The sequence below is a fragment of the Lactuca saligna genome, chromosome 4, assembly GCF_052625555.1.
Source record: "Lactuca saligna cultivar CGN05327 chromosome 4, ASM5262555v1, whole genome shotgun sequence".
In the NCBI taxonomy this organism is placed as follows: Eukaryota; Viridiplantae; Streptophyta; class Magnoliopsida; order Asterales; family Asteraceae; genus Lactuca; species Lactuca saligna.
In genome coordinates this window covers 58,266,387-58,287,804 of record NC_136420.1, presented here as the reverse complement: position 1 = coordinate 58,287,804, position 21,418 = coordinate 58,266,387, and the positions used below count along the sequence as shown (strand labels likewise).

The 21,418-nt window shown below is 35.6% G+C and overlaps 1 protein-coding gene and 1 non-coding gene across 2 annotated transcripts; both read left to right on the top strand.

Moving 5' to 3' along the window:
• The first annotated feature begins 15,090 nt into the window (after window positions 1-15,090).
• HS1 (heat stable protein 1) lies at window positions 15,091-16,068 on the top strand. The gene is made up of 2 exons (XM_078990203.1): window positions 15,091-15,285; window positions 15,702-16,068. The coding sequence occupies exons 1-2, from the start codon at window positions 15,158-15,160 to the stop codon at window positions 15,889-15,891; spliced, it is 318 nt and encodes a 105-aa protein (XP_078846329.1). The 5' UTR covers window positions 15,091-15,157; the 3' UTR covers window positions 15,892-16,068.
• A 642-nt stretch (window positions 16,069-16,710) lies between these two features.
• Window positions 16,711-16,813, top strand: LOC145044396 (U6 spliceosomal RNA). Its single transcript, XR_013681350.1, has one exon. It is a non-coding gene; the product is annotated as a U6 spliceosomal RNA (small nuclear RNA).
• Window positions 16,814-21,418: the final 4,605 nt, after the last annotated feature.

Sequence of the window (21,418 nt, the reverse complement as noted above, 5' to 3'; positions counted from 1 at the left end):
TGAATGTTGTACTGGACTAAATGGTTAGGCCTTATGGTAAGACCTTGTAAAGGTTTGGGCCCAATTTGGAAAATTAGGCCATATGTTAGGCTTTGACTCATAGTTGACTTTTGGGCCTTTGGATTAGGCCTTGGGCTTGAATAAAGCTAAGTTAGGGGTAAAGTAGTATTTACCCCCAAGTATGTATTTATGGTTATGTGTTGGAACCTAATTATTAATTGGGTGATGTTTTGATATTGACAGTTCGGGAATCTGTCATCCAGCAGTTAGGGGTTATATCTATGGGACTTTAGCAGTGTGAGGTGAGTTACCATCCAGTAGAGGTGGGTCTAAGACACCAATATCGGCCCACTAGTAGGTAACTATGTATGGGATGATTATCTTTGTGATAATTTTCTGGTTTGCAACTATCTGATATGCTCTATGTGCTAGAATGATTTGTTATATGTGTTAGTAGTATTAGGGGTGAAATAGTCCCCGGATACCGATTGAAAGATACCGAAGGGGTCATCAGAACCCATGCATGCTTAGTATTATGTTATGTTATGTCATTATGTGGTAGTGGTAAGGGTGAAATAGTCACCGGTTACCGGTTGAAAGATACCGAAGGGGAGGTTAGCTCCCGGTTACTGGTTGAAAGATACCGAAGGGGTAGGTCGGGCACCCAGATATGCCTAACAGTATATTTATGTATGTTATGCTATGTTATATGTGGTAGTGATAGGGGTGAAACAGTCCCCAGATACCGGTTGAAAGATACTGAAGGGGTAGGCCAACACACGGATATGCTTGGCATCACGTGTGTTGTATGGTATGTGGTATGATGAGGGAACTCACTAAGCTTCATATTTAAGGTTTTCAGTTTTGGTTTCAGGTACTACGTTTTCAAAGGAAAGGAGTCGGCTCGAACGCAACGCATCACACTATGGTTTTCCGCACACAAGATCTTTGGGATTACACTCTGATATTGTTTATGATAACATGTTTTGATTATTTCTACTTTGGTTTGACATGACATGATATTATGGATGTTTTCTTATATTGTTGGTTTTATAATAACTTATTTTAAAATGAAATTTTTGACCTTGAATTTTGTGATGTTATAGGGTAAAAAGATCTTTTACCCTAGTTTGGACAGTTAGTGTGGGTCGGGATCCGATTATTGATGGATGATTATTTTAGTGATTGATAACATGGGGATTTTAGCAGGCCAGCAGCCAAAGATTCTTTCTGTGAGATTCAACAGTGCGAGGTGAGTTTCCTCACTATTTTTAATGGGTCGAATGCACCAATGTCAGCCCATGGTTTTATATGCACTTATGCTTAGTATGTTTGTTGTTTGTGTGACTCTTGCATGTGTTATGTGCTTTATGTTTACTGAGCGGGGCTCAATGCCGGGCCGGACCCAATGCCAGGCAGGGTTTGATGGGTATATTGTATGCTAGTTATCTGTATGTGTTTTTATGATTACCAGGTACGACCCGATGCCCGACGAGACCCTATGACCATTCTGTATGCTATGTATCTTTGTGATTATTGCATGTGTTATGTGTTTATATGTTTATATGTTTTATATGTATACTGGGCGGTGACCGATGATTAACAGATCTGTATACCGAGCGGGCCCCAATGATAGGGCGGGGCCCATTATGTATTTATTTGTGTATGTATGGAATGTGGTATTTTGGGGAACTCGCTAAGCTTTGTGCTTACGGTTTTCAGTTTATGTTTCAGGTACTTCGGTTTTCAAATAGAAGAGTTCGGGATGATTGCATGACACACACATCTCGATTCCGCATTCTGTGATTTACTATGATAATGATGATGTATTGATAAAACTTTGATTACCTTGGTTTTATGATGATGATATAACTTAATGTTTTATTAATTCAAAAACGAAATATTTTATGGTCTTATTTTTGGGATGTTACACTTGAAATTTTGGGACGTTACATAATAAGCAATAGACTTTTTTGCCAAACACTCGGTGACAGATCTAGAAAGAAAAATCATGGGTTGCACAAACGTTTTAGGGGTTGCACTACTAGAACAAAAACTCATTTCCGAATGCAGTTTTTGTCACAAAATCATCACTAAACGACAAATATACATTATATTCACAATTATCAGATTTTGTGATAGATTGCCAGTGGAATTGTAACGGATTTCCAACATATTTATGACGGATTTTTTGATGATTTTTTCTAAATTTACATTTAACGAGAAAATTTGAAGAGCAGCCTGTGCTACCCCGTACCACATACTAAATCTGCCCATGCAAACACCCCTAAGCATTCACAATCATTTGTATTAGTTTTTTGAGGTTTTGAGAAAATAGGAGAAATCTTCCATATTATGGGGATTTCATGATTCAAGATGTTTCTGTAGATGGAACAATTTTTCCAATACCCTATTCTGGTCCTTAGTCAATTTGAATAACCATCTTTGAGTGGAAATCGATTATTGGAATGCAAGAGGTCCAAAACACTTGAGAATGAGAGTCGTTTTTCTGGGTCTCATAACATCCGGTTGCTGGGCTTTATAAAACAGCATTTCGACCATGGTCACTATTGCTACTCTATGCATGAATTGGAGCATTATTACAATTCTTCCTTGATTCATTTATTTATTTATGGTTCTTAGGTTGGCTTGTGTGATATGATACTTACCATATTTTTGTATTATCATTGTTATTTTTTCTCGCACCCTATAAAATTGGTGGGTGTCATATCATAGCTTACCACACTTTATTTGTAGGGAATTAAAAATTATGAATTTTCATATATATTTTTTAATATATATAATTTAACTAGGTTATAACCCGTGGAAACCACGGACTACAAAGAAAAATATTATATAGGCTATAAAACTAATAATCATTATTCATTGATTTGCAAATCACTAATTTATTTACAAAAATTAATGTGTTAACAACGTGATACACGGGTTAATAACTTAAAATAACAAAAATATATGGGTTCATAACTTAAAGATAACAAAATTAATATGCTTTCATGTTTGATGATCCTAAAGAGTTATAGATTCTTCCCCTTAAAACCTCAAATTAAACATCTCTTCTTTTTTGAAAAGTGACTTTTGGAACTAAATTTGATCTTTCAAATGTAAATTTGTAAGATTTCGATAGAAATGTAGAGCTTCATTGTTCTATTAGTATAAGACGTTTTAGTTTATGCAGGAAATTGAGCTTGAAATTTTTGTTTTGTTTCATTGTTCTATTATTATAAGACGTTTTAGTTTATGCAGGAAATTGAGCTTGAAATTTTTGTTTTGTTTCAAGTTGTTTAACTATTTTGGTTTGATTTTAGGGAAGTCTTATACGTTACTCGATCACAATCAATAGAAAATATGATATTAGTGTTAGGTTAAAACTAAAAAAAATCATGGTCAAGATTTATGGACTTTTCAATATACAATGATGTAATAAAATTTAAATGAAAATACAATGCTATAATAAGAATAAACAAAAGTATATTCCAATACTAATAAAAAATTGAAAAGATGATTGGTAATTCTTGTATTTTGCCCTTATTTTTTTCTTGGTTTCCCTTATTAATAGATTCAGTCGTTTCTTCTTCTCCAACATCATCTTCTAACCACTAAAGAACAAAATCAGTTATGCCATGTACTTTTTGTATAATCAAAAATCAAAAGTTGGTAATCTAGGATATGACTGATAAGTAAGATGTTATTTAAAATGAAATTAGCCTGCTATTTTTTGAATTAAAAAGAAAGTAGCATGCTATGTTTAGCTCAATTCCTAAAAATTAGAACTATGAATGTAAATAAAGTTGAAAATTACTCACTAGGGGTTTTAAAAATCAAAATTGTACCTTTTTTGTAAACAGAGAAGTGAAACTTGTACTCGAAACCCATGTTGAGTAATCCTTCCAAAGATAGCCATATTTTATTGCATCTCTCTCTGGTCATTTAATTGAAACAATGAAATCTAGATGTTAGTCTTAAAACTTTATAAAAACCAATCTGCTTATACAATTATAGATCAGTTATATACAAAAAAATAATCTTCAAAATCAAATTCTTCACTAAGTAAGCTATTAATTTAACTATACTCTGAAATTGGTCCTTTAACTACACCTTTTGTTAACTATCATTCATGACTACCTATGTTTTGGTCTAGTTTTTAGTAAAGAAGTGAGCCAAAAGCCAAATCGGGTATTTTTTAATTCAAAAAATCAACTTACTGGAACCATTGTGGATTTGTTATGGCCTCTTTATACATGTCATGGTCTGCCCATGTTTTGCTTCAAATTTATGTTGATTCTTCTCCTTAGATATGATTCAAGGTAGGTGGAGGGTATTTTGGTCATAGTGGTGATTTAGAAAGGTTGTATGGCTTCTATATATATGTCATGGTCTGCTGCTGCTTTGGTTCATTTATATGTATTGCTATATCATCTTAGATCTGCATCAAGGTTCTCTACATACAACTTCTAGAGGCTATCTATTAATTGTTGCAGGTTTGGATTTTCTTGGATGGGTTTTTGGCCATTATGGTTTTTCTTTGTCTTTTTCCTTGGTGTTGTTGTATTTAATTCTTGTCTAACTTCGTTCTTTCTTTTCGGATACTCTGTTTTGTACAAACTCCGGCCGGTAGAAGTAGTAAGCAGGCGTGCAGAACGATGTAGGAGGGATCAAATTCATGCAACTCCAAAACAAAGGCAAAGACTCAAGGGTTTTAGCCAACTTCAAAATTCACTGTTCATAAGTGTTAGGTGCATTGATATATTATACGATTTTAAGATTTAATTATAAATAATAAAACTAGAATTGGACTGTTTTTTGATATTGTAAAAAATATAAACAACCAAAGTACATTGCTATTATAGTACATGTATGTTGACACAATAGTCAAAGAATACTACATTTTTTTCAACAAACAACAAAATATTGTAATTATTTTTTAGTTGGTTATTTGTTAAATTAAAAGATGATAGGTTGAGAAGTAAATGCTAATTTTGATTGAGATGTTCTTGGCTATGCCAAGAAAACATCACCATACTTTCTAATACATAAATCAATAAAGCTTCAATTTAGTGTTGTTGGCGGTCAAATAAGGTTCACATATTTAACCATTTATTTAACCTGTTATGTTTAGATTTTCACCTTAAAGGTATAACCTTTTTTTAGCCATTTAAGTTGAGATTTCCATATTCTGCCATGGTCATATATGGATCGCAACAATGAGAAACTTAATTCACAACATCATATAAGAAACCTATCCATCAGAAAATATTAAAAAAGATCAAAATTCAATATTAGCTACACCAATTAGAAAGAAAGGATGTTGCTCTCAGGCAAGGATGTTGTTTTATGAATGGTTATTATATTTATAAGAAAACTGCCTATTAGAAAACAAATTTCAGTAGAACCAAATGATTTTGATGCCAAAAGAAGCACAAATAATTATAAAATGAACCCATTATTAGATGTTTTTGATGGGTTTTATACAAACAATCCTATGTGTGCATGCAACCCTAGTATTGGATCTATGTTTTCACTATTAGTTATACAACTTTATGAACACAAAAAGAAACCTGGCATGCTACTATAATTTTCGAAATTCATATATAAAGCTAGAATACATACCTTTTGTTGTTATATAGCAATAACAACTAGTTCCTTGAATTTCCTTAGCTCTTGAAAGCAAGTACCACAAGTGTAGTACCTCTAATGGAGTCACAAACACCATATGCAACTTGGATGAAGAGGAGAAGAAAAGGAGGCACCAAAAACGGCTGGAAACCCTAATGGAAGTGTTGTCCACGTTTTTGGGGCTTAAGGGTCCCTTTTATACATGTAGGCTATTAGGGTTTACAACTAGGATACCCTAATCTGACTACTTAGGCCCTAAGCAACCCATGGAATCCTTAAACATATCCCTTGGACGATTTCTAATGGGCTTCCCATAGAATTCGTTCAACCTATATATTATTAGGTGATCCATAGCCCAATTATAATTATCTTATAATTACAACTTCAGTCCCCTAAGTTTAATTAATCTCTTTTAACCACAAAATTAATTCTTAATTAATTCTTGACCAATATTAATTAAACAATATGATTTCTCCTTTAATATATTATTCTCATAATATATTAATAAATCATATTTAAACCTTTCTCTCCTTAAATCATCCTACATATTGCTATGGTGAAGGCAACCCAAAAGGACCATGCTCATAATCGGGTCAAGTACATACCAAAATAGTTATGGACTTAGACACTAATCCAACAGTCTCCCACTTGGATAAGTCTAATAACTATTTTCCGTATGACTTCAGAACCTGATCAGCAATCATAGCTTTCAAAAGCCGCTGTCAACTCTGATCTTATCAGATAGCGTGTCCTCTAGATAAGGGATTATATATTCCTCCATTCTCAAGATATCGTATAGACAAAAGACATGAATTTCAATCATTCACTCTATACTGTTTCCCGACTTCCGATTCATGACGACTGATAATAGACTACAATTGAACACATCAACTTAGTCCCGGCTTGGCCAAGCGCTTAGGTGTCATCACTAAATCATCGAGAGGCCCACATATATCGCTTTTATCCCACTTTGGGTAAAAGGAATGGATAAACTTCGACTCAAATGCTCGCTTGCATTTACTGATCGAATCACACACAACAATAAGTTTTATAACACCAAGTTACTGGTGCGTTTACTTATTATCAATGTGCAACTGACCAACAAATAACAACTCACATGTCTCGGTTTCAAGAATATACAATATTATCGTCTCACTAATCACTCGTGATAAAACCATGAAGTGATCCAAGTGAGCGTGGGTTTAATCCAATACTCTAATCTTATCAAAGCACTCATGAACTCTGCAGCAAACTTGTGCCATGTCTAAACACTTCAGACAATCTACAGACACATTCATGACAGTCTTTCTTCATACCTACTCCCAACGTATAACCGACTGTGGATGTTTGAATAACCTAGTTATTCTGGAAGTCAAAACATCCAAATTGAAACATGACAACAATACTTAATCCTATATGGCCCCAAACTTGTGAGAGTAAATAAAACCCTTCTATTTATCCACCATATTGATTACTCATTATTTATCATTTAATGTTTCGGATAATCAACTCATTGCTTGAATTACAACAACAATTGTCCCATGCTCTAAGCATGCACACCGTGTTTCCTATGGTCCATGCTTTGTGAAATAGATCACCTGAAAACTTTTCCAATGATGCTCATTTCACAATTCCTTAATCCTAATTATTAGTGTAAGAACAGAAGGTTCTTGCCACTACTAGAATATGCTAGATTCTAACATTTTATGCAACGATCCCTTTGCAAAATCATAGCACAAAAGTCACCAAGACGTAGCTAATGAAATTACAAAGTACTTTCTTAGAAATTGTTACAAGACAATTCCATAGATGTGAAGTCTCACATTCAAAGTACATTCCTTTGAACATCCTTCTTGCATAAAAGTTTCTAATCTAGGCATAGACTCTCAATATCCAACTCCCAATATGGAAACATTTCCACATTTGCCATATGACAACTAATTCTTAATAGAATCTTATCTATTCATAATAATGTCGATATGGTCCATCCAATACCATACTTCCAACTACTTACAAGCGATTAATCCTCAGCGAACTTTGGATCGTCCTTTGATAGTTGTTAAATTCATTCAGTCAAAACCAATTCTATTCCTTTTTCCCTCTTAATGCGCTAGACATTTGGAAAATTTTAGAATGGTAAAATACTATAGGATTTACAATCGATCCTATACCCGAAGCGTATGGGACACGATGCATAATGTCTTACATAAAGATATGATACTTTACCAATCTTTTGCCATAATATTTTATGTGTCATGTTCTCACAATTCGAACTATGAAGAGGGATGTCGTAATCATAATCGAATTTTAAGAACACACAATGTATCCTTTGACTGAAAACGTTAAAATTTCTTAATCTAAGCTTTAGATTTTGAAACAGAGTATAATATTCTCTCCCTTAATTATAGCAAAACAACTTTTCAACCCATGCAACTTTGCAAATGGAATCTTTGTTTTTCTATAATTAATATTGCTAACTTGCAATACTCGCCATAAGCATAACACTTATGCTCCCACTATCATGATGATTATCATATAAGCATAACATTTATGCTCCCACTAGCTTTGACATGTATTCAAAAAACAAATGAACTTCCAGAAAACAATGCCTATTGAATTTCTGAAATTCATATTTCTAATACCAGATGCTTCGATAAGCCTTTATCTAAGCTTCTTAACCTTATACACCTTTGCCTTAGATAGCTCATATGTGTGTTTAAACAATTCATAACTTATGTTACTAAGTTCCAAATTTTGAAACTAATTGCCAAATCTCACAATTCGAACTATGGAAAGGGATGCCGTAACCATAATCGAATTTGAGAATACAATTTTCTCAATTGCTATCTTCTTAAAATCTCTCTTAGTGAAAGCATTTCCTCACAGTCATTTTCATGAAGGAGGGAATCTTATGACACTTAGATTTTATGGTGTATGAGTTCCTATCCATGTGAATTTGCTAAAACCAAGGTTTGCGACAAATCCAAACTCATATGGACTGAACTTTCTTAATCTTGATTTCTTGCCCTATGGTAACACGAGTGCCCACCATGTCTTCCAAGTAGTTTAGTAACTTGTCCTTACATATCAATTTACTTTCCATCGACTAAGGCTTTAGTGTGTATTCAAATGAGAACTCATAGAACTCATATACACAATTAACTCAATTGGAATGGCACAGAAACAAAACAATGTCAGCACGATAGGTTGTAAACCTCAAGTCGTGTGCTAGTGATGATCAATAAGGTTTATTCTTGATTTGTTCTTGAAACTTTTCAAGACCATTAAGACTCCCACTGACTTCTTGACATATAAGATTCTCTTGTCAAGAAACATTTCTTGACAAACAAATATTCAAGAGTTGGTGAAGCATTTATCAAGACAAAACACTTCACACAATTGGTCCTAGTTGGTCTTTGTCTTATCCAAGACAGCAGAACTTACCAATTTCAAATGTGCAAGAATAAGAAAACTTTTCCAAATTCCACATTTGATGAGTGTTATAAACCTACTTAAGACTTTTCACTCAATGTCACAATCTTGACTCTAAGACTTGATATTGGAACGAAGTATGATTGACTTATTGATATATCCATTTCTACAGTACTTGATACCTCTTCTTAGACATGCAAATGCACTAAGACTTACTTAGAGGATCGATTGAGATATGGTTCTTAATCATTAAGACTTATCATAAAACACAATAAAAGGTACTCTCCCTTCTTCTTAGAATTAAGAAACTTTTATCTTTCTGCCTACTTGATTCTTCTTTATTCGTTCTACTATTCATTGAAACTTTTTCAATCAACTCAGAATTATACTTAATCTTATAAGTATAATCATATTTACTAAGCTTTAGTAAATCATGACGAATATCTTTGTCACTCTTGTGGTGGACTTGATCAACACACAACCTTGTGTACTTGATCTCCTTGTCCTTTAATTGACACTTTGCCAAAGAATTAGTCTAAGTTTCCCAAATGTGAAAGTTTTCCATTCATCATACAATACACATTGCATGATTCCAAGTTTCTGTCCAATTGAAACTTGGGCAATGAGAAACTCTCCCTATTTGGTAAACGTTTGACATTTGCACAAATAACATAATTAAGAATCAAATCCATTATGCTAATAATAGAAGTACATGAACATCAATTTTTCATATATTTCATTGTAAGGATAAATAAATAAGACAAAATCAAAATTTATTTTATTGCGGAAAAACTTGTCCTTACAATGCAATTCAACTGAAAAACTATGTTAACAATCTATTCTAACTCCAAGTTGTAGCTCAATAATCCATTCTTCAAGTAATGCGATCGAAATCCATTTCTTCATGATCAGATTCAGCTCACTTCTTTTCTCAAGCTTCCTCTCTTTTCTTCGATCCTACAAAACATCAAAATGTAATCTTATCACATCATGTATTAAGAATCTAGAATAGGAACTCAAAAGAGTTAGATAATGGATTTTACCTGAAGCAGAGCCATACGTCTTGACTCTCCCATCTCTTAGATCTCTCAGGTAATTAGGGCAGCTTCGTCTCCAATGCCCCTTCTCTTGGCAATAAAAGCAAATAGACTCCTTTGGCACAACACATCGGACAATCACAGACTTAGTTCTTTCTGGACTTCCAATGTTGCCAGTGTCCATTGAAGTTTGGGAGTTTGATTCACTAGACAAATTTGCTTGACCAGCACGCCAAATCATTGCTGATTCAGCAGCTATAAGCAAATAGGTGAGATCAATTAGGGTCACGTCGTGGTCCATCATATAGTACTCTTTAACGAACTCACTATATGATTCAGGAAGTGACTGAAGAACCCAGTCAACAGCCAACTCACTTGAAATCTCGACACCCAACATGTTTAACCTATCAATGTATGACTTCATCTCTAAGACGTGCGCACACACAGGTTTCCCATCTTCGTGTTTACTTGCCAAAAGGGCTTGAGTGAGCTTGAACTTTTCAAGCCTTTGAACTTGTGGGTCAGGGAGAATAATTGGAGGAGGTGGAGGAAGTGAAGCATGACTCTCATTTCCTTGATCGTATCTCGGAACGTCATCTTCATTTGGAAAGCTTGTTCCAAAGGATTTGGGAAGACCATTGTAAGATTCAGACATCTACAAAACGGGAGAAAATTCAAGTTAAGTTGATTAGAATTCTTGATGCAACACCCAAATGAAACATCAAGCTAGGATCCAACACAATACTCTACAACCTAGAAGAGGGATGCCGTAATCTAGTTGCAGAATATTTGAAGGTAGGTAAATGACGATTTACCAATTTCCACCATGAAAAACGAAAAAGAAGTTTAAGTTTTAAATGAATTGAAACTCCTAGATCTTTTGAGATTCATTGAACTTTTCAATGGCATGTTTAATCTCGATTATGCCCTACTATTTGTGACTGGGATGCCGAGGATCACAAACAAGGTGTGAATAACCATACGAATCACGTGGTGCACCCAATGCTACTATCACCTAATCAATGTGCCGGTTAGCCACACACGCTCCATTGATCTATGATAAGCATCGATCCACCCTTTGCCACCAATGTCATCCCCAAATTAGTGTGCCGGTTAACCACACACGCTCCACTAACGTTTGACAAGGGTGCGAAGTGTAATTCCATGGGTTAGCATACAATTTCACATTTTGCCTAAAGTAACTATGATTTGGGAATTTGAAAAAGCATTTAGTTACTTTGTACTTCATTATACTTATAATGAAGGTTTATGTCCTATCCTACCCGTTCAGCTAACGACCCTCCACTAGTCAAGAGTGCGGTGGGTAAGAGTGGATACCCATTCAATCGCCATTTTATAGGCAATTTCCTTAAACACCCCTTATAGACTAGCTTCGTGAATGAGGCCTACTAACGGTAAGACTGAATTTTTAGTTATACATATATAATATTAAACTTTTAATGTTATATATAGTATAAGGGTGTATTTTACACTTTTAAAATACTAGGTGGTTTAAATTATACTTTTAATTAACCAAAATCATTATGGATTTATTAAATCTCTTTTAATTATACACTTAATTAATTTAATAAAACCATAAGGGTTTAATTTGAACTTTTCAAAATCAGGGTTTTTGGAATTTAGACTTTCAAAATTAACTTTTAATCAACAATTTAAATTCCAAAACTTGAGGGCAAGTTTTGAAACTCTTCAAAACAATTAGGTTTTAATCTCACTTAAAAAAATTTTGAATTTAAGACATTTAAATTAAAATTTTAAATATTAAAACTCTTGATTTAATAATTACCATAAATTAAACAATTAATTTAAATTATTAAATCACAAGGGATTATCTAGATCATGAGGATAATTACCAATTATACATCTAAGATATCCTAATCCCTTGAATCCCTCTCTAAATCTCAAAAATAAGGGATGGGATAATTCAAGATCTTTAATTACCATATTTAACAATTAAAAGATAATTACAAGATATGGGATTATCCAAATCCCTAAAATTTAGGATCTAACCTTGGGGAAGGAGGTAATTTCGAAATCCAAGGGTTGGATAACCCTAGATTTCAAAATCTTGGAGGCTAAGGAAAGGATTTGGGAGACCCTAGCAAAAATCGCCATCTAGGGTTTTGCAACCCTAATTGCGAAAATTACCTAGCCTTTAGGGTTTATTAGCCATAAACCCTAATATGTCAAGTTCACAAATTTGAATAAAAGCTAATTGAAAACAAAAACCAATGGCTCTGATACCACTGATGGGTTTTATACAAACAATCCTATGTGTGCATGCAACCCTAGTATTGGATCTATGTTTTCACTATTAGTTATACAACTTTATGAACACAAAAAGAAACCTGGCATGCTACTATAATTTTCGAAATTCATATATAAAGCTAGAATACATACCTTTTGTTGTTATATAGCAATAACAACTAGTTCCTTGAATTTCCTTAGCTCTTGAAAGCAAGTACCACAAGTGTAGTACCTCTAATGGAGTCACAAACACCATATGCAACTTGGATGAAGAGGAGAAGAAAAGGAGGCACCAAAAACGGCTGGAAACCCTAATGGAAGTGTTATCCACGTTTTTGGGGCTTAAGGGTCCCTTTTATACATGTAGGCTATTAGGGTTTACAACTAGGATACCCTAATCTGACTGCTTAGGCCCTAAGCAGCCCATGGACTCCTTAAACATATCCCTTGGACGATTTCTAATGGGCTTCCCATAGAATTCGTTCAACCTATATATTATTAGGTGATCCATAGCCCAATTATAATTATCTTATAATTACAACTTCAGTCCCCTAAGTTTAATTAATCTCTTTTAACCACAAAATTAATTCTTAATTAATTCTTGACCAATATTAATTAAACAATATGATTTCTCCTTTAATATATTATTCTCATAATATATTAATAAATCATATTTAAACCTTTCTCTCCTTAAATCATCCTACATATTGCTATGGTGAAGGCAACCCAAAAGGACCATGCTCATAATCGGGTCAAGTACATACCAAAATAGTTATGGACTTAGACACTAATCCAACAGTTTTCGTTGAAAATCTATTACATTTCAAAATCTGCTAGGAATGCATACAAAAATCCAAACTCAAGTTGAAAAAATTGAACTTGTTCGAAAATCAGCATCAACTTTAATCCCGTTATGAAATCAACCATGAAGAGATACGATTATGTTTCAAATCAGCATAGATTTGGCTTCAAGATCTCCCTCATAAATTTTAGGGTTTAAAATTGGTTTTTGTCTTCCCGTTGGCTGTTTACAACCAATTTTTAGAGAGAAAGACAAAGAATGGAAACTAATACAGATTGAAAGGCGTGGATGTAAGAACAAAAAAAACACAATTTCTCGATATTCGTCCATGAGTACCGCCACCGGAGAGAGAGAATTTATCAAATTTAATAGGGAAAATTGATTTATCAATCTTAAAGACATTATAGGCGTATATGAGTGCAAGTTAAATGAGATTTCCTTCATGGTTTTTTGAGATCAGGATGAATCCATCACCAATTTGATTAAAAAATAATATATTAAGTTTCTTGAACCTTACATGGAATTCCTAGAGTTCACAAAGGGACTGGAAGATAAAAAGAGGTTGATGGAACCCCGATCTCCATCATAAGAAAAAAACATTCATCATAAAAATCAAGATAAAAATCAAATATTATTGAGGTTAAAAGTCGTATATTTTTATAGGACTAACATGCATTCGTGAAGCACTCAGTTTCTTCACCTAAGTTTGGAATCGATTTTAGATATCTGTATGATTTTCCTGAAAGCATCACAAAATCAAAGGAAGAAAATACAGAGACATTCTATTAAACAAAATCAAGGAAGAAGACGTAAGAGAAATCATTTACCGTTGATTTTTAATTTTCTGTAGAGATTGTGGATAAATGATTGATTATGACTTAGGAGTTAAGAGAGTAATTGCAGTCACAAAAAAACCCTAGATCGCACATCGTCTCATATATAGGAAGACAACATAAGATTTCATTCAAAATTTTGCTCCTGATTTCTTGCTATTAGCTTGATTTGTGGAATATTTGTTGCTGATTGTATGAGATATTTTGTAATCAAAAACAAAAAATCGGATATAACTTTACATAGAAAAGTTTGAACGGGAAACCAAAATAGGAGTGAACAAAAGAACAACACGTGGCAGAAGGCTTGTGTAAAAGATGGACATATGGCGTTTAAAGAGGTTTTTATTAAGCATAGAGATAATAATTAAAAAAAATGTGCACTAAAAGTCTGACATGCAGCAACCATACTACACTTTTCTAAACGGGGTCGTTACGGTGCTTACCGCATACTACACTGTACCACAGTATGCGGTATGTAGTGTACGACATGGTCTTAACCAGAGAGCCAGGTAAAAATTGAAAAAGATTTTCATAAAGACTGTCATTACTTTAACTAAAGATTCAAAAGAATAAAAAAAATGTTTCTCTAATTGATTAATCTACAAGCTCCGAATATTTCCTTTTGCTCTCTTAGAGATCTGTGTATCAGCTCTCTGGTTCAACAAAGAGTGATAGTGGGCATATTACATTCTTTTATACAATTGATAAACCAAACGTTTTTATATTTAATTAATTAAGCCTAGGTTGAAAACTAATTTGCAAGAGTATGAGTGTAAGACAATTATAATGTTTGTAGACTTATTAATGTTGTATCAGATTAAAAGAATTTAAGACCTATGTCTAAATCCATAAAGTCTTGAAATGTTTATTATATTGGATTCATTAATTCTTTTTTGCTTTAACAAATGTTGGGAAGCTAATCTTTTTTTTTTTTTTTTTTTGATAAACTCTTCTATTACTACTGTGACATGCCATGAATTATATTTTAGTGATTAAAAAAGGATTAAAGATATGAAATCAAGTAATTTCAATTCAAATAAAACAAATGGACGTGTTTTGCACGAAGCTACTACTCTCTCCGTTCATCTTGGTATATATAGATTCACAATCTCATCCTCTCCCACAGGTCAAACAAACACAGATAAATAGAGATGGGAGAAGTGAAGCACATACTTCTGGCCAAGTTCAAGGATGATGTCTCGCAAGAACAGATCGATCTTCTCATCAAGGGTTATGCGAATCTCGTCAATCACGTAGAGCCCATGAAATCCTTTCGATGGTAACATAAACTTCTACATTTATCAAATACAATTTCCTATAACCATCTCACTCTCTATGTGTTAAACTGGTTTATCATCTTCAAACTTAGATCCGTTTGATTTTAATGTTATGATGTTTCCAGAAATGTAAGAAGGAATTAAAATGGTGATGTTTGTGAGTTGATTATACCCTCCGTCTGCTGTCCTATTCCTAATTTAACTCCTCTGCTTGAACCGATTTGTTTCCAAATCGGACTTTGGAGGTCACAAATTAGGTTTACATTTTACGTTTTAGTACCGATTTACATTGCTCTTGCTATATGCTTGCTTGATCCTTTTGAATTTGGATCTGGTTTGGATGTTGATTTTGTTGAATAATTTTCTTGATTTGTTCGAAATCTTCAAAATCTGAAAGACGAATTTGGATTTGCCACAGGGGAAAAGATGTGAGCGTTGAAAACCTGCATCAAGGCTTCACTCATGTATTTGAATCGAGTTTTGAAACCACCGAAGGGATTGCAGCTTATATATCTCATCCAGCCCATGTTGAGTTCGCTGATGGTTTCCTGGCTCAGCTTGATAAAGTCCTGGTTGTTGATTACAAACCTACAGTAGTTGAGCCATGATTATTATTATTTATTTATTTTTTAATTTTATTGTTGTTAAATGTAAGATTGGCTATGGATGCTATAAATTACCATGTTTGTTTGAAGGATATATTACTTAGGCTTGATAAATAAAAAGTAAAGAACATGTTGAAAAATCTCATGAAAGTCCAATCGAGTGCATGTTCATGATTTAAATTGTAGCAAATGTTGAATATTAGTAATTTTTATTCAGTTAAATTTTCTGACGTATTAATATAACATCCCGATTTCATTAAAAAAAAAGCTACGATAAATTGTGATGTAAAATCAACTATAAACATCCGAAATATAATTCAACAAGACATTATCTAATTTAAATGCGACAGAAGTAAGTTAGCTCAAGTGGTGGACATCAAAGCTGTAGGATTCTTCAAACTTATCATTTCATTTTTCATTCTAATAGGAAGTTATAACTGTATCCGGTATGTTAGGAATAATGACTTAGGAGGGTAATAAGGATTTCAGTTTGTTCGTATTAGGTCACTAAGGTTTTTTTTGTGCGTATTAGATCAATATGGTTGTTATTACCGTTTAGAAATAGTTGTTTTACCGGTTTTAACCGGTAAAAAAACTATTTCTAAACGGTAATAACAACCATATTGGTTTAATCCGCACAAAAAAACCTTAGTTGTCTAATACGGACAATCTGGAAACCTTATTACCCTCCTAAGTCATTAACCCTAATTTTAAAGACATTGAGAATATATGACTATCAACAGTAAACTACTTCGTTTAGAACTCGTGTCGTCCCATATAACATGTTACTCTTCTATATGGCGAAGCTCTTCATCTATAGTCGTTCCTTTGGGGACATCCGATAAAATTGGAACGATACAGAGAAGATTAGCATGGCCCCTGCGCAAGGATAACACATACAAATCGAGAAATGGTCCAAAATATTTTTTAACCCTTCGTCGTCTTCTCTGGAACCCTAATTCCCTTTTCAAATGCTAATAGAGTTCAATTGCAATTCTTACGTTTCAGTAGTTCATCTACTGAAGTCATGATCAGACATCATGTGGATTCTATGGTCAGATTGATCTTCTTGTTGATGTCTTCAACTATTTGTGGCAAGTAAGGGTGATATTTCTTTCTATAAAGTCTCATTTAAGTTTTTTACTTTTCCTGTCATTAAGTTTCATACTTTATAAACTTTCGTTTATGTGTTGTATATAATATGTATGTAGTTGTTTATGTGCTGATTTTTTTATTCATTTTGCAACTTCAGTTTCTTAATTCATGTTGTGGTTTTGCTTTTTATAAAATAATTGATAATATACATCCTATACAAGTCCCCGTTGGTTTTATATTTTCATTCGTTATGAAATGTAGATATTGATGGGAGGTATCAAAGTGAGATTTTGTTTTTGTACATATGGATGTGTTAATGTAAACATTTAAATGACAAAAAAGAAGTTATTGATAAAATGTTGCATATTTATGTAATGAAGATCATCAATCATATGAGTTTTTGGACTTAGAAGTTCTGGAAGGGTTGTGAGATAAGTTTAAATGGAAACAACTATTTTCAGTCAAACAAATCATTCACATTGATTAGTAAGCATGTTTTCTAAATAATTAGGGTTAATGACTTAGGAGGGTAATAAGGTTTCCAATTTGTCGGTATTAGGTCACTAAGGTTTTTTTGTGCGTATTAGACCAATATGGTTGTTATTACCGTTTAGAAATAGTCCTTGTTACCCGTTAAAACTGGTAAAATGACTATTTCTAAACGGTAATAACAACCATATTGGTCTAATACGCACAAAAAAAAACCTTAGTGACCTAATACGGATAAGCTGGAAACCTTATTACCCTCCTAAGTCATTATCCCATGTTATTAAAATGATATTTAAGGTCGCGCATGTGAATCTCTACAAAGAGGATTAAAGAAAACCATGTTATTTTGACCTAAAATATATTATTCGCAAATACGCTTATTGTGATGATCAGATGGAACCTAGGGGAGTGTTGAAATCGGGTAAAATCTAGTTAGTTTGAGTAAAGTTGGGTCAATTATTTTACATTGTAATAGTGCATATTAGGACCGGTCCCAAACCAGTAAAATTGCCTACGACCAAACGTGTCCCAAACCAATCTCAAACCACCAAATTCCAAAATGGCCTAGTGTAACACTTGGAAAATTAAAGTTTTATATTTAAGCCCTAATTGAAAAAGTTTTCAAAAATGGTCCTTGAGGCTAGTACGCGGGGCGTACAGGGTGGTACACTTAGTGTACTAGCCCGATGCATAATCGCGCCTTCGGACACGTACGCAGGGCATACGTGTGGATAAGTGAAACCCTAATTTTAGGGTGTTTCACCCTATCTAAACCTTGTGATAGCCTCACTAGGTCATGTTTACACAACATCCATCCCTTTTTGTCCAGAAAATCAAACCCTATGTAACACCGTAAATTTCAAAACAAAATTTTCAATTTCTATAAAACATAATTCCATCGATATTCATAAAAACAACCATTTAATTATCCAAACAAGACAATACAAAATCCCAAGATCATAATATCAAACTCCGAGCGTGTGTGTGTACGGATCAAGCCGGCGCCTTCCCGCGATCGTCACTAGTACCTGAAACAATAACATCAAACACTATAAGCACAAAGCTTAGTGAGTTCCCCAAAATACCACATATAACACATATTAGCCACTCGAGGCTATAAATCTGTGGGTCCGTACACCCAAACTCTGTGAACCCTCAGGTTCTAGCTCTGATAAATATGCACCACATAAATCACATAGAAATAATGCAGTACAACACGTAACATACATAGCATACCAATACTCTATCACATAACCCTGGTTACCTACTCAAGGTAAAGTATAATGAGAAGACTCACCTCGTGTGTCTCAGTAAGTCGTAAATCTGAAATCGCTAATCACTCGATCTGTCGAGCTATAGTCCCCCTATAGCACAATACATTTCTAATTAACACTTTCCCAACTAGGGTTGACCATACTATAACAAGTCAACTTAGGTCAACGCTGGTCAACGGTCAACGGTCAACTTTGACCGGACTCGGTGAGTACGCTATAGCGACTCGGCGAGTCTGAGTGTATACACCAATTTCCCTAGGATCCTCCCTTGACACGTTGAGCATTCTCCCAACTCGACGAGTTCCACCTGGCATGAGTTGTGGGGCCACCACGACTCAACTCGCCGAGTCTCAAGAACAACTCGGCGAGTCCAGTTTGGCTCAGTCCACCTGTCCACTCTGACTCCCCCCTGACCCACTGAGTCCACCCTTCCCAACTCGGCGAGACCACTCACTGTGTGGTCGGGCAACATTCATGCTACTCGTCGAGTCTGTTCTTCGGACTCGGCGAGTCCGTGCCATGCAATGACTCAAACTTGCTCATAAGGTCAGATCCAGTCCATTAACCCATAGATCCAGTCCTTCCAAGCTCATTTAGCACGTAAAGTTACAATCTTGATGCACATACAACCTCTACATGACCATATATGATGTTTTTGACTCAAATACTACAACACAAGGTCATGAACTCCATTGCCATACAAAAAGCTTGATGAGTGAGGCTCTCTGGACCTCTATGGATCCAGATCCAAAACCTCAGCACAAGGAGGGAACCATTGGGCATCAAATCATCCCATAAATGTCCACAATAAGCCCTAAATCGCATTATACTTCACCAAACAGAATATAAACCGAAATCATACCTCTAGATTGATGATCTAGGCTCCAAATCCACGAAATAGCAACCTCCTTTACTTCCTCTTGCCTAGGATCACCTCCTTCTTTGCTAAATGGCACCCACAAGGTCAAGATATGCTCCTTTCTCTCTCAAATCGACCAAGCACTCAAGGGTTTCTCTCTCAGGGTTGGGTGAGCACAAATGACGGCCATAAGGCCCTTTAAATAGGTCTCAAACCCGGAAATTTAGGGTTTCACTACACAGCGCAAACTCGCCGAGTCCATATCCTGGACTCGCCGAGTCCGGGCGCGATCCATCGTCCAATCCGCGTCTCTACTCGGCGAGTCTCAGCTCCAACTCGCCGAGTCCCCCTCACAATTTAACAAAATTCAATTTACATGATACCTGGCAAAAGTCCGGATGTTACAACTCTCCCCCACTAGAACTAGACTTCGCCCTCGAAGTCTCGCTCTAAAACAGCTCCGGGTGCTGCTCCCGCATCATATGCTCTGGCTCCCAGGTCATTTCTGATCCCTTCCGATATTGCCACTGAACCAAAACCAGAGGTACCTCCTTGTTTCTCAAAACCTTGATCTTCCGATCCCTGATGGCCACTGGTCTCTCAGCATAATTCAGGCTTGCATCAACCTGAATATCCTCTAATGGAACCACTGCCGACTCATCGGCTATACACTTCCTCAACTGCGATACGTGAAAAGTGTTGTGAATCTGCCCCAACTCTGCTGGTAACTCCAACCGATAGGCTACCCGGCCTACCCTTGCAATCACACGAAATGGACCTATAAACCGGGGCCCTAATTTGCCCCTCTTCCTGAACCGGATCACTCCTTTCCAAGGAGAAACCTTCAGGAGAACGAAGTCGCCGACCTGAAATTCCAGCTCGGACCGGCATCTATCCGCATAACTCTTTTGTCGGCTCTGGGCGGTCAATAACCTCTGTCTGACCTGCTGTATCTGCTCTGTCGTCTGAATCACGATCTCTGTACTGCCCATTACCCTCTGCCCAACCTCTCCCCAACAAATGGGAGTCCGACACCTTCTACCATACAACAACTCAAAGGGCGGCATACCGATGCTCGAATGATGGCTGTTATTGTAGGAAAACTCTGCCAAGGGCAAATACGTATCCCAACTACCCCCAAAATCCAATACACATGCTCGAAGCATGTCCTCAAGTGTCTGAATCGTCCGCTCACTCTGGCCGTCGGTCTGGGGGTGATATGCGGTACTAAAATGCAGCTTAGTACCCAACTCCTCATGAAATTTCTTCCAGAACCGGGAAGTGAAACGCACATCGCGGTCTGAAACAATCGAGATCGGCACCCCATGCCGAGATACAACTTCTCTCACATAAATCTCCGCCAACTTTTCCGCCGAAGAACTCTCACTGATGGCAAGAAAGTGAGCGCTCTTTGTCAACCTATCCACAATCACCCAAATTGCATCGACTCCTCTGGCAGTCCTCGGCAATTTGGTGATGAAATCCATAGTGATTTGTTCCCACTTCCACTCGGGAACCTCCAATGGCTGCAACTTGCCATGCGGTCTCTGGTGTTCGGCCTTTACCCTTCGACAGGTCAAACACCTCTCGACAAACCATGCGACATCCCTCTTCATACAAGGCCACCAATACTCTTTCCTCAAGTCCAAATACATCTTCGTAGCCCCGGGATGGATCGAAAATTTCGATCTATGAGCCTCCTCCATCAATGTAGTACGCGTACCGCCCACATACGGTACCCAGATCCGGCCCTGATAAGTCATAAGCCCTCGACTATCCGATACAAACTCAGAAACCAACCCAACGACCCGTT